At 47.0% G+C, this 14283-nt stretch overlaps 1 protein-coding gene across 3 annotated transcripts in view; it reads right to left on the reverse strand.

Annotated features, from left to right (window-relative positions):
- The window catches only part of LOC127570697 (repressor of RNA polymerase III transcription MAF1 homolog), a 34444-nt gene extending 23610 nt beyond the window's left edge, over positions 1 to 10834 (reverse strand). Inside the window, exons 1-2 of one of the 3 annotated variants that reach the window (XM_052016481.1) lie at positions 10446 to 10834; positions 1027 to 1161 (exon numbers count right to left, since the gene is read on the reverse strand). In XM_052016481.1, coding sequence (XP_051872441.1) covers positions 1027 to 1109 — 83 coding nt within the window. In that variant the 5' untranslated portion in view covers positions 1110 to 1161; positions 10446 to 10834. The remainder of the gene's footprint in view (positions 1 to 1026; positions 1162 to 10445) is intronic. The other 2 variants (XM_052016483.1, XM_052016482.1) reach the window with 2 other exon arrangements.
- Between the last annotated feature and the right edge of the window lie 3449 nt (positions 10835 to 14283).

Below are 14283 nucleotides of genomic sequence, written 5' to 3' on the forward strand. Positions count from 1 at the left end.
TGCAGCTTGCTCCAAATGTTCTGCATAGTCACCGTAAAATTTCTCCCCTCACCTTAAACCTGTGCCTTCTAGTTCCAGACTTCTATACCCCTCACTTATAAACCTCCACAAGGTCACCCCTGCCTCCTACATTCTAACAAGAGAAACCCAGCCTATCCAATCTCTACCTATTCCAGGCAACATTCTGGTTATTAACCATTTAAAATTCTACAAATCAGATTAATATTGATGAAAAATTCTCACTCAATGCATAATTCACATGACTGACTGCAGTTACAGAATATGGTTTTACTTGCCCTTTAAGATTCTTCTATTTCCTACAATTCAACACTAAACCACACTCAATTCTGAAAGTTTGCTCAACTCTACAAATCACAGAATGGTCAGAGTATAATAAAGGCAAAATAACAGCCCAACTTCTAACATTCACCACAAGTCATGTTTCCCATTGTCCTGCAGCCCTGCATGTCATCACCCATAACAGGAAATGACCAATGTTTAAAGGTAATTGATGTTGAGAACAAGGAAGAAATTCAAACTTAAGTGTTAACTCAACCCAGGGATCATTTAAATTTCCAAGTTATTGTAGAAAAGAACAGCAGTAAAAGGCCCTTCATGATGCCTGTGCTGACCAATTTAAACTGCATGTGGCTAATATCCCTCCATTCCCCTGCCCTTGTCCATCCAAATGGATCAAACGTTGCTATTGTATCTGCTTCCACCATTTCCCCTGGCAGTACATTTCAGGCACCACCACTTAAACCTGCCTCAGATCCCCTTCTCACCTTATGCCCTCTAGTATTTGAGATTTCTACCCTGCTATAAGGTGGAGCTTTTAAGAAGCCAAGGAACAGTACTAAAATATCAAAATCAGTGCAATACAATTACTTGTCTCAATTTCATGTGGGTTTTGCATTGTAAATTATGCTCAGTCACTAGTTACATGTTATCTTCCAATTCAAAGTAAACTACTTCAGTAATCTTAACATCCAAATTGATTAAGCAAAGTGATTTGGTGCTACTCACCGCCCAATAATGCGAGAATCACCAGTTTCTATGGTAAGCTGAGAGTTAATAGCCTCAAAACTTGTATTTTCCAACAGCTTCATTGTGGAAGACTTACTCCAGCTACAGGTCAAACCAGGACTCAAGATAGTGATGCTGTTTCCAAAATAGAGAAAAAGATTAAATTTACCAAAATTTCAAGACAAGCCCTACCTACAGCACTTATAGCCAGATTATGTACATGCTTTTACACTTGTAGGTCATACCCACTCATCTCATTTAAGGTGGAATCATTTGAAAGTTATACAACATTTCAGGATGACTGTGAATGGGCAATAAATGCCAAGTTGAATACATGCAGCAAGGTCAACATGGATAGTTGTTAATGGGAAGCAAAATTATGGACTTAACTGACAATGCTGGAAACACTGGTCAGGCAGCATCTGAGGAAGTTACCCAAAGTTGTGCATTTAACTGAGTGCTAAACAGGCAGAGGGAAAGTTTTTGATCTGCTGCATATTTACATTAAGACAGGGACCCAGAGGATGCAGGTTTAAGGTTTTGCAGACATGAGTGTTCTGCAAGTATAACAGCACTTCTATTTACCTGCTGTAATTCTACATCCCACTGACCCATCTGTGGTCTCCTGCACTTATGGTACAGTCCTACACAAGTTTGAGGAACAGCACATCTTTCTGGGTATTGTAGCTTTCTGGACTCCACAAGGAAAGTGACGTCAGGTAACTGCAGATGCTGGAATCTGGAGCAACTTCAGGTTGATCAGCACCTTTTGTTTTTGGAGGGGGCAGTGGAAGAGCAGCCAGTTGCAGCAAGTGTTATATTAGTGCCTGTGCCCTCCACAGCCTGGAAATCCAAGCCAGTATTGCAGGAAAAGATCTATTTAGGTCACTTGCTGTGTGCCTGTACAGATTTACTGGTTAAAATGCAATAAGACCAGATATTAATCATGGCCAAAACATTTTGCCACTGAGCACAAGCCAAAGTATCTGTCATTATGCTTGTTGCCAAGCACAAAGTTCTACACCATATTCAACTATAAGTACTAAAGTCTAAGATGGCAACACTGATACTTAGGTCCTTCAAAAGGTGGAAGAATACCTGCTGCAAGAGGGCCAAGTGGACCAAAGAACAGTTTGATGCAAAACATACTCCTATTGAAATCATTAAAGTTCATCTCAATCTTAATGCTGTAGCAAAGGAGGCAGCTAAGCACTTACTCCTGCCCAAGTTCTGCAAATTTTCATATTCAGCTGGGAATAAACAGAAGGCCACAAGATCTCAGGTGGTAAATTCAAAATAAGGCAGATGACCAAACTCCCAATTTCTTCTGTCTAGTAAACTATTGGATCTTCATGATGAATATACTTGTACTATTCTGAATCCTTGGGATGGAGAAGATCAAAAATCTCATCTCAATCACATGGTAGTGTAGCAGTTAGTGTAATGCTATTACAGCACCAGTGACAGGTTCAATTCCACCACTGTCTACAAGGAGTTTGTACATTCTCACCATGTCTGTGTGAGTTTCCTCCAGGTTCTCTAGTTTCCTCCCACATTCCAAAGATGTGGTGATTAGGAGCTGCGGGCATGCTATGTTGGTGCTGGAAGAGTGGTGACACTTGTGGGCTACTCCCAGCACATTCTCATTAATGCAAAAAGGTGCACTTCACTATGTTTTGATGTACATGTGACAAATATCTTATCAATCCCAAGCGAGATCCCATATCCTTAAGGAGTGCTCTTGCCAGACTCCAGCCAATGGAAAGCCTCTTCCCTCCCCAACTCAATCTTGAAATGACCTCATGATCTACCTTGTGACCTTGCAACTTATTGCACTGCACTTTCTGTAGCTATGACACTTTACTCTGTACTGTTATTGTTTTTACTTGTACTACGTCAATGCACTCTGTACTAACTCAATGTAACTGCACTGTGTAATGAATTGACCTGTAATCAGTACACAAGACAAGTTTTTCACTGTACCTCAGTACAAGTGACAATAATAAACCAATTCCAAAATCACTTCCCCTTTTAATGAAGTTCAGGCCAGGCTTAATTCTTCATAGAAATCAACTAAATTATGCTGCACTACATCCAGGCATATCCTTCCTGGGGTATGGTGACCAAAAATGCAGAGTACTGAGATCTCCAAGGCAATCAATTTGCCTACAATTCTACTCAATCCTTTGTAATAAAAGCCAGTGTACAATTTGTCTCTGCATATTAATTCCTGTATTGACCATTCCTCAGTGCACCAACACTTCTCATTCTTCTAAACTACTAAACTGAATCTAGGAACCAAATCTATAAAATTATGGAACCTCCTTCCACCACTCAAGTTAAGGAGACAAACTGGTGAAGCAGCTACTGGTCCCCATGGAGCTGTTCTTCCCTCACTGAAGGTTTTTAAAGATTAAACAGCTGCAGGCAGAATCCTCCCAGCTGTCAGTGAGAATTAAATTTTTTTGATATCAGATTTGAATTAAAAGTGTAATCTTTCCTCTGGTTACTGACCTTGCCTGACAAAGCAGTTTCTGGTTAATCTATTATTCTCACTTCACTCTTCTCCATTCTAATGAAACACCCACTTACTGAATTTTCCTGAAACTGGGAGTTCCAATTGGGCAGTGGTCCAGGTAGGGCCTCGATAATTTAAGGGTTTACTACAAATGCTTTGTTTCTACACCATTGTACCTAGGAAGTGTAATAGGTTCAGCATCAGTGAATGGAGATAAAAATTCACATTAGTAAAAGATAGTTAACAGACCCAAGATATTTTGTATGTTTGACTCAATATCTTAGTTAATTCATGAGACAGGTACAACTTGGACTGCTGTACCTTGACTAAGCTCTTACTTCCAAGCTCTTATCAGATAAGATCTTAGTCACACGTACATTGAAACAGTGAAATACATTGTGTAGTGATCTGGGGCAGCCTGCAAGTGTTGCCATGCTTCCAGCGCCAACATAGCACGCCCACAACTTCCTAACCTGTACACCTTTGGAATGTGGGAGGAAACCCACAGACACGGAGAACATACACACTCCTTACATCCAAGAGGAGTGAGTTGTGTAAAGCTATGATCAGGTATTTAAGTACCTGAACTGCAGTCACTGCAGCAGTAGAGGTCAACCTAACTGCACTGGCTGAAAATTTACAATCTCAGTACAATTCTATAAATTTCAATTGTACAGTTTGAGGAGGCAGCCTTCTACAACAGCTTTTGAAGAGCTGAAAAATTCTTTCCCCAGTCCTGTTCCCCAACTGGTTATTCATTCAACCAGTTTAAGGCTACTATTGAACATGCCCAAAGCCTGACAGGTAGCATGGCTAAATCTTCACTTATGACAAAACTTTCATTGACTGGCTTTAAAATCAAGAGCTATACAGCACAAAGGCCCTTCTGCCCAATTTACCTGTACCAAGTTGCCTACCCAAGCTAGTCCCATTTGTCTGTTTGGCTAATAAGCCTCTAAACCTTTCCTCTTCATGTACCCACCCAAATTTCATTTAAATGTTGTAATTGTAACTGGCCGCACCACTTCCTCACATACCCACTATCTGTGTGGAGAAAAACTGCCTCAGGTCCCCTTACATCTTTCCCCTCAAACCTATGCCCTTTTTCTTCTGTTACGGACTCAGTGAATGTCCCTTTAAGATCGAGAGTGTGTGTGTACGTGTGTGGCGTGCTTACGTCAAGAGAAGATAAAGGACGCAATGACATGGAAGAAGAAGGAGAGAGAGAGAAGGGAGAGAGACACCAGCCTGCTAGTGTTCTCTATCGATGGATGAGAAACAATAACTGTCTGCCACTGAAATCCATGTATGGAAGTTGGAAGTAATCTGGTGGAGTTCACTTTGTTGCTGACCTGTAGAAGGAAACAGGTATTTGTGTGTGGACGACCACGATTCGGATGCTTTTCGGGGTGAGGGAGTCACTACCGAGTAAACACTGAAGTGTTGTTTGGGTTCCATCGTGGAACATTTGGATTTCGTATTTACTGTTTCTCTACATCTACGTCTTATCTTAAGACAACGGTGGTTGTTGAAGCCCTTGCTCATGTTTCACCTTATGGCTTGCGGAACTGAACTTTAAGAACCATTCCTGAACTGGGAGTTTTGGACTTTGTCACACACACGAAGAGTTTAGTTTTGGGGTTAACGTTTGAGGTTTAACATTTTTGAATTCTAACATACTAACATTTTTACTTTTATTTTTCATATTATCATAAGTAGTGATTAATAAAATAGTTTTTAACACTGAATCATGCTCAGTGTTTCTTTTGTTGCTGGTTCGTGACACTTCACCAATGCCTCGTCATCCAGGGTTCTTTACTCGAGCCTTGACCTTCTTACAGGAGAATGCTCTTGTCTGGTAAGTGAGAATACATCCCTTTACCTGCAAACAGCCTCCCCAATCAAGTTTTGAAAGTTCTAACAGCATCAAAATTGGCCTTGCCCCAATTCAGGACTGTGGACCAATCCTATCTTTTTCCATAAATATTTTAAAACTAAAAGAATTATGGTCACTGCCCCAGTGTGTTCTTCCAACTAACTTCAGCCTCTTGTCCTGATTTATTTCCCCAAGAGGGGAAGTTTCGCCCCTTCTCTAGTAGGGCCATCTACATAGTGATTGAAACATTCTTGAACATAAGTTCCTCCCCATTCAAGCCCTTAACACTATGGCAGCCCCAGTCAAAATTAAAATCCCCTACTATTACACCCCTATTATTCTTAGGGCAATCACCCTAAATATTTACTCCTGCTTCCTGCTAACTACTGAGGCCCTCTCATACCAATGATCACCCCTTATTTCTCAGTTCCACCATCTCCTCACTACAATCCCCCAGGAACATCCTCCAAGTATGCTGTGATGATCTCCCAATCAAAAGCAGCTCCTCTCCCCAGAACATTGAGCTGCCAGTCCCTCCCTCAGCTACATCTGAGGTAGCTTATAACCCAGCTCCAAGTACCCAATGGCCAGAGTTCATCTGCCTTTCACATCAGGGTCTCACATTGAAATAAATGCAGTTAAATTCATTAGTCCACTAGGCAAGAACTAGCTCAGGAAGGCACCTTGGTCAGCAGGACAAGTTGGGCTGAAGGGCTCATTTCCATGCTGTATAACATTATAGACAACCAAGGTACACTTCTGTAAAAGGAACCAAAGCCAGGAATTCTCAGCTAACTGCAAGGGAAAAAGATGAAGCAAAAAAAAATTAAGTGGTTTCAAGAACCCAGCTAAAGAGAACTGAAAATGAAACTGGCAGTTAAAGGGGAATCCAACATCCTGGTATTGGTATATTATTGTCACCTGTACTGAGGTACAGTGAAAAACTTGTCTTACAAACCAATCGTACAGGTCAATTCATTACAGTGCAGTTACATTGAGTCAGCACAGAGTGCATTGATGTAGTACAGGTTAAAACAATAACAGTACAGAGTAAAGTGTCACAGCTACAGAGAAAGTGCAGTGCAATAAGGTGCAAGGTCACAAGGTACATCGTGAGTTCATAGTCCATCTTATTGTGTAAGGGAACCAACCTAAAAATTGCAGGTGAAGAGGCAGGGACAAATGTTTGGAAACTGGCAGAGATGACACCCCTGTTCAAGGATACAGGAACATTTCTAGTAACTATACACTGAACAGTTTTAACATTGGTAGCAGTTAGACTCGGGTAATGGAGAAATACAAATTAACAAGTCAGCTGATTGAAAAGACCAACAAAGGTAGTAAACATTGGTTGTGGATTTTAAGTGCTTGACAAAATACTACAAGTTAGTGAACACTTGAGGCTCAGAATACAAGGGTCAGTGGCAATTTGAATAAAAGACCAATCCACCAACAACAAACTCAGCTGTGACAAATCAAGGATGAGAGCAAAGGGAGTCTGGAATGGGCAGGGAGAGTGTAATATCTAGTACAAGGTGATGCACATTGTTAGCTGCATCTTTTCCAGCACTTGTGACTGGGATAATACATTTTCCTCTGGCATCTTTTCACTGGATAGTAACCCAAATAAGATTGTCTTCCAGTCAAGAGGACTTAAGTTTGATCTCCCCACTGCCTCTTCATTTGGTAAATTGAACAGAAGTGCATATGCAAATATAATTTATGCCTCAAGACACTGCTGCAGCAATCCCCAAACTTTAGGGTCTTCTACAGTAACTGGTGTTGGCATTGACCCACCTTCTGACACTTCTAAGCCTTTTCAGCATCTACAAGACATGATCAGGAATGTCCTGGAATACTCTGGCCTAGCCAAGTGCAGCTCAACACCATCCAGCATAAAGCAGCCAAATGACTGACACATCCATCATAACACTATAATGCAGCATGTACCACATACAAAATGCCCTGCAGTGATGACCCTTTCCACTCAGCACTTTCCAAACATGCTTGTTTAACAGATTCAAGGGAGCAGCCAGCTCACATTATGGTAAAATAAGTCCGTGTACAGTGACAGTGAAGCCACTTAGGCTACAAGTATCCAATGGCAATCCAGATTATTGCAAATCATTTATTCTCATTTATAGCCAGGGTTGGTATAATGGGCAAAAAATATAGTTCATGTCAAAGATGCTTTGATCTTGATTCTTTAATGCAGCTCATTACAAAAATGCCATGGAAGAAACTGCCCCATTCACGATGTTCCATCTCCAAACCCCCATTCTAGGTACAGGAATTAGATTTCTTCAGAGTCAGGCAAAACACTAGTTGGGGTATTCAACCAATTCCAGTACTGCTTGAATTGTGGCAGTATTATCACAACACCTAAAGCTTCCATTCCAATATTCCTACCCACTTCTAAAGCCACAATTCTAACAAAGTTACTCAACTGACAAATACTCATTTCTGGAAATATTGCATCCAATTCCGTCATCAGCTGCAACATTTTGTAACAGCTCCTTTTAAAGAAATATTGCAATTACAAAGCCTTTCAAAATTTCAAGGACTTTTTAAAACCATTTCAGAAAACATATGACATAGGTAGTCATTTGGCCTGTTACCCTGAGGCAGAGGATACCCAGACTTACCCAGCCATATCCCACTCTCCAGCACTGGCTCTGCAACACCACTGATAACCACTCCAAGCACACAATGAATGTTTGTGTTGTGGCGACTCACCGTCTAGTCGGGCGAACCGGCTCGGCATTCGGGTCGCGCGGTGTCGGAGCGACGAGGCCCAAGATGGCGGCGGGCCTCGTCTTTCCGAGCGACGGGGAGAACCCGCGCGCGGGAAAGTCCTGATGACGTAGGACTTAAGTCATTGCCGGTTTTTTTTGGGCGGGAGTTTTCTCCCTTAAAGGGCCCGCGCAAGGCGAGAAAATAAACCAGTTCTGTTTGGCAACCCTCCGAGTAGAGTCTTTTTTTATTCCGCAGTAGCAACCGCTACAGTGTACTGAAATGTGGTCACTGGTAACAAGCACAGCAAACAACTTGTGCACATCAGGTTCCACAGGAGGTACTTTGATAGTACTCTAGCTTCAACCCAAATTCATCCCCTTAGGCCCAATACTCATTCTTCAACAATAACTATCCTTGATTCCAATTAATGCATTATCATCAGGTACAGATCCTACTACAACAGTATCCCTTCACTGTCCTGCTTAACATTAATGCTCAGCAATAACAAAATGCTATGCTCACTGCTTCCTACAGAAAATTGTTAATTTTATAATCTATTAACACCAAGACATACCACATACAAACCACTGGGAGAAAATATTACTATCCCTATGATTCAAGTACTCAAATCCCATAAAAACATACCTCAGCTGTTAAATGTCCTTGCAGATGACAACAGGAAATATCACCCCAGCTCCCATTATCACCCTACCCATAACATTGTTACAGATCTTGTTACATTGCCCTTGACAGCAAGGACTTTAGACCCCAGTGTACTGCCCATGAATGTTATTACTGTACACCTCAGTATATTGCCATGAACAATATTACTGGAACTCCCATTAACCAAGCCAATACATTAACCCCTTCATTCACAAGATGGGAATATCACTCGCATTTGTCCCTACAGCAAGTCAACCAGATATCACTCGAGCTCCAATTTACTGGGTCCTGATGAAGGATCTCAACACAAAAGATCAACAGCGCATTTCCCTCCACAGGTGTTACCTGACCCGAGTTCACACAGCATTGTGTTGCCCCCGGGTCCCCATACTTGCCCCCCACCCAGGTCCCAGCGCCTGCAGGGCCCCCGGGTCCCCACACTTGCCCCCCACCCAGGTCCCAGCGCCTGCAGGGCCCCCGGGTCCCCACACTTGCCCCCCACCCAGGTCCCAGCACCTGCAGGGCCCCCGGGTCCCCACACTTGCCCCCCACCCAGGTCCCAGCGCCTGCAGGGCCCCCGGGTCCCCACACTTGCCCCCCCCCGGGTCCCAGCGCCTGCAGGGCCCACGGATCCCCACACTTCGCCCCCCCCCGGGTCCCAACGCCTGCAGGGCCCCCGGGTCCCCACACTCCGCCCCCCCCCGGGTCCCAGCGCCTGCAGGGCCCCCGGGTCCCCACACTCCGCCCCCCCCCCGGGTCCCAGCGCCTGCAGGGCCCCCGGGTCCCCACACTCCGCCCCCCCCCCGGGTCCCAGCGCCTGCAGGGCCCCCGGGTCCCCACCCTCCGCCCCCCCCCCCGGGTCCCAGCGCCTGCAGGGCCCCCGGGTCCCCACACTCCGCCCCCCCCCCCGGGTCCCAGCGCCTGCAGGGCCCCCGGGTCCCCACACTTGCCCCCCCCCGGGTCCCAGCGCCTGCAGGGCCCCCGGGTCCCCACACTTGCCCCCCCCCCCCGGGTCCCAGCGCCTGCAGGGCCCCCGGGTCCCCACACTCCGCCCCCCCCCGGGTCCCAGCGCCTGCAGGGCCCCCGGGTCCCCACACTTGCCCCCCCCCCCCGGGTCCCAGCGCCTGCAGGGCCCCCGGGTCCCCACACTCCGCCCCCCCCCGGGTCCCAGCGCCTGCAGGGCCCCCGGGTCCCAGCGCCTGCAGGGCCCCCGGGTCCCCACACTCCGCCCCCCCCCGGGTCCCAGCGCCTGCAGGGCCCCCGGGTCCCCACACTCCGCCCCCCCCCGGGTCCCAGCGCCTGCAGGGCCCCCGGGCCCCCACACTTGCCCCCCCCGGGTCCCAGCGCCTGCAGGGCCCCCGGGTCCCCACACTCCGCCCCCCCCCGGGTCCCAGCGCCTGCAGGGCCCCCGGGTCCCCACACTTGCCCCCCCCCCGGGTCCCAGCGCCTGCAGGGCCCCCGGGCCCCTACACTTGCAATGCCTTTGACGGCAATGCCTCCAGCCCGGCCAGTTAGATCCTGTGCACCGAGCCTGGCGGGACAACCCCCGCCGGGGGGACCGCTCCACATCCCCTCAGCTCCCACCCCGCCAGGGCACCAGCCCCGGGGGCGTCAGCCTCGCCCTACCTGCAGCAGCAGCCGCGACGTCCGGGGCCGCTCGGGCCTCCCCCTCGCTCCGGGCTCGGTGCGCGGCCTCAGGCTGAGGCGGGCCGCCGCCAGGCGCCGTGTGTCGGGAGCGCGCCCGCCGTTCTCGGGCTGACAGAAGGCCGCGGGTGTGAGCCAAGCGAGCGCGGTGCGCAGCGACGGGAGGAGGCCTGCGGGCGGAGTCGCGGAGCGGCCCGGGGCACCATCGCCGCCCGCCTTCCCTCACACATTAGCCCGTCTGCTGCTGCTGCCGGCCCGCCGCCAACCCCCGCTCGCCCCTTTAACCGATTTCCTGCCCGCCGACAATTAACGTCCAAAACCAGCGGCCACCGCTCCCGCCCAACCGTCGCCGCCTTTTAAACACAAAGCGTAAACAAAGCCCACGCCCACCGCTTTTATTCACCATTCTCAGTAGGCCCCGCCTTCCTGCTCTCCAGTCATTGGATAGAATGGCCGTCGGTCAAGCTTAAAGCTGACAGATTCAAGCGTTGATTGACTGAAATAACTGTCAGTCAACATGGCGTGTGACGTCAATTTGGATTGATACGGGAACCGCCAATCCCCGCCCTCGGCAGCATAATATGTAAATCACAAAGCAGCGATTGGTTAATAGGTCAGATCCGTCCCTCCCTCTTATCAAACATAAAATCCTGCAGGTGTCGGAAGTTTGAAATAAAATCAAAAGTGGAGTCATTAAAAAAACTGCAGATGCTGTAATCTGGAGCAAAAAAGCAACTAGAGTCCTGATGCACGTCGACCATCCCCCTGTCTCCACAGATGCTGCCTGACCCCCTGAGTTCCTCCAGCAGTTTGTTTCTCATTGCTTAAAATTAGAAGTAGTTGGAAATGTTTTCAGGTTAAGCAGCATCTGTGGACAAAGAGACAAACTAGTGTTAAGCTATTAAATCACAAAGGAATTAAAAATCCATTGCAATAGGGACCAAAGCAGCAATCTACGTGTGCAGCCAGGGGATGTCGGAGAGGTCCCATAGGAATAGTTCTCGTCTATGTTCAAGGAGAAAGATGTAATTGGTTTATTATTGTCACATGTACCAAGATACAGCAAAAAGCTTTAGTTTGCGTACCATCCAGACAGATCATTCCAAACATAAGTACACCGAGGCAGTACAAAAGGAAAACAGAATGCAGAATATAGTGTTACAGTTACAGAGAAAGTGCAGTGCAGGCAAACAATAAGGTGCAAGGTCCATGACGAGGTAGATGAGGAATCAAGAGTTCATCTTTATCATATAAGAGGTCTGTTCAAGAGTCTGATAACAGCGGGATAGAAACTGTCCTTGAGCCTGGTGGTACGTGGCCTTAAGCTTTTGTATCTTCTTCCCAACGGGAGAGGGGAGAAGATAGAATGACCAGGGCGGGAGGGGTCCTTGATTATGTTGGCTGTTTTCCTGAGGAAGCGGGAAGTGTTAATGGAGGGGGGGAGGCTGTTTTCGTAATAGACCATCAAAGTCAAAGTCAAGTTTACTGTCATATGCACGAGTACATGCGTGCACAGGTATAATGAAAAACTTACTTGCAGCAGCATCACAGGCACACAGCATCAGATAAGCAGCATTCACAAGAAAAGCATGAATTAAATATATTATACACAACTTTTACAAGGAAGAATGCAATTAGGACAAAGGAAAAATAAAGTCCATTTTAGTGCAAAGTGATCAAGGTGGTCATAGTGTTACTAAACTGCAGGGATTTGGGTTGTGTTGGTTGGTTCTTGGGCAGGGCAGGGGGTAGTGGTGGAAGGATGTTTGTCTGATTGAAAGTCTGTAATCAGTGGTGTACTGCAGGGATCAGCACTGTGACCTCTGCTGCTTGTAATTATATATTAAATACCTCTATGATTGGAACACATTCAAGTGGATAAATCCCCAGGGCTTCAAGAGGATGAAGGCGTCAGACCCCGGCGGTGTACCAGGCAGGGTACTGAAAACCTGTGCCAACCAACTGTTCAAGGACACCTTTAACCTCTCACTGCTGCATTCGGAGGTTCCCACTTGCTTCAAAAGAGTCCAATGCCCAAGAAGAGCAGGGTGATCTTACCAGTGCCCAAGAAGAGCAGGGTGATCTGCCTCAACGACTATCGCCCAGTAGCACTCACATCTACTGTGATGAAGTGCTTTGAGAGGTTGGTCATGGCTAATTAACTCCTGCCTGAGCAAGGGCCTGGACCTGCTGCAATTTGCCTACCACCACAACAGGTCGACAGCGGACACAATCTCACTGGCTCCCCACTTGGCTTTGGAGCACCTAGACAACAGCAAAATATACATCAGGCTGTTCATCGATTACAGCCCGGTGTTCGACACCATCGTCCCCTCAGTACTAATCAACAAGCTTCAAAACCTGGGCCTCTGAACCTCCCTCTGCAACTGGATCCTCAGCTTCCTCATCGGGAGACCACAGTCAGTGCGGATCAGCAGTAACACCTCCTCCTCGCTGACAATCAACGCAGGCGCACCTCATGGATGCGTGCTTAGCCCACTGCTCTACTCTCTCTACACTCATGACTGTGTGGCTAGGCACAGCTCAAACGCCATCTATAAATTCACCAATGACACTGCTGTTGTTGGCTGAATCTCAGGTGGTGATGAGGAGGCGTACAGGAGTGAGGTAGATCAGCTGGTTGAGTGGTGTCACAACAACAATCTCGTACTCAGCATCAGCAAGACCAAGGAACTGACTGTGGACTTCAGGAAGGGGAAGTCGGGGGAACACACACCAGTCCTCATTGAAGGGTCAGCGGTGGAAAGGTTGAGCAGCTTCAAGTTCCTTGGTATCAACATCTCAGAGGATCTATCCTGGGCCCAACATATTGATGCAATCATGAAGAAGGCACACCAGTGGCTCTACTTCGTTAGGAGTTTGAGGAGATTCGGTCTGTCAACAAAGACCCTTGCAAGATTTCTACGGATGTACAGTGGAGAGCCTTCTGACTGGTTGCATCACTGCCTGGTATGGAGGTTCCAATGCACAGGATCAAAAGAGGCTGCAGAGGGTTGTAGACTCAGCCAGCTCCATCATGGGCACAACCCTCCCCACCATTGAGGACGTCTTCAAAAGGTGGTTCCTCAAGAAGGCGGCATCCATCACTAAGGACCCTCACCACCCGGGACATGCCCTCTTCACATTACTCCCATCGGGGAGGAGGTACAGGAACCTGAAGACCCACACTCAACGATTCAGGAACAGCTTCTTCCCCTCCACCATCAGATTCCTGAACGGTCCATGAACCCATGAACACCACCTCGTTATTCCTCTTTTGCGCTATTTATTTACCTTTGTAACTTATAGTAGTTTTCACATCTTGCACTGTACTGCTGCCACAGAACAACACATTTCACGACATCTGTCAGTGATAATAAACCTGATTCTGATTCTATCCCGGAATGCCATGGGAAGCAATGGAGGAGATTTTTGCATCTTCATTAGCCACAGGCAAGGTACCAGAAGAGTGGAGGACACTGAAGTGGTTCTTTTATTTAAGAAGGGCATAAGCCAGGTAACTGTGGGCCAGTGAGCCTTATGTCAGTGAAAGGGAAACTTTTGGAAAAAATTCCAAGGGATAGGGTTTATATAAGTTTGGAAAGGCAGGAACTGACTATGGAGAGTCAGCACAGTTTTGTGTGGGGTAAGTCTTGTCTCACTAATTTGACTGAGTTTTTTTCGAGGATGAGAGCAGTAGATGTTGTCTATATGTCAGAGACTTGACAAGGTCCTGCATAGTAGGCTGCTCCAGAAGGTTAAGGCACATGGAGTCCAAGGTGAGCTGAGTTGTCTTGGTGACAAGAGGCAGACGTTAGTG

The sequence above is a fragment of the Pristis pectinata genome, chromosome 5 (assembly GCF_009764475.1).
Source record: "Pristis pectinata isolate sPriPec2 chromosome 5, sPriPec2.1.pri, whole genome shotgun sequence".
NCBI lineage: Eukaryota > Metazoa > Chordata > Chondrichthyes > Rhinopristiformes > Pristidae > Pristis > Pristis pectinata.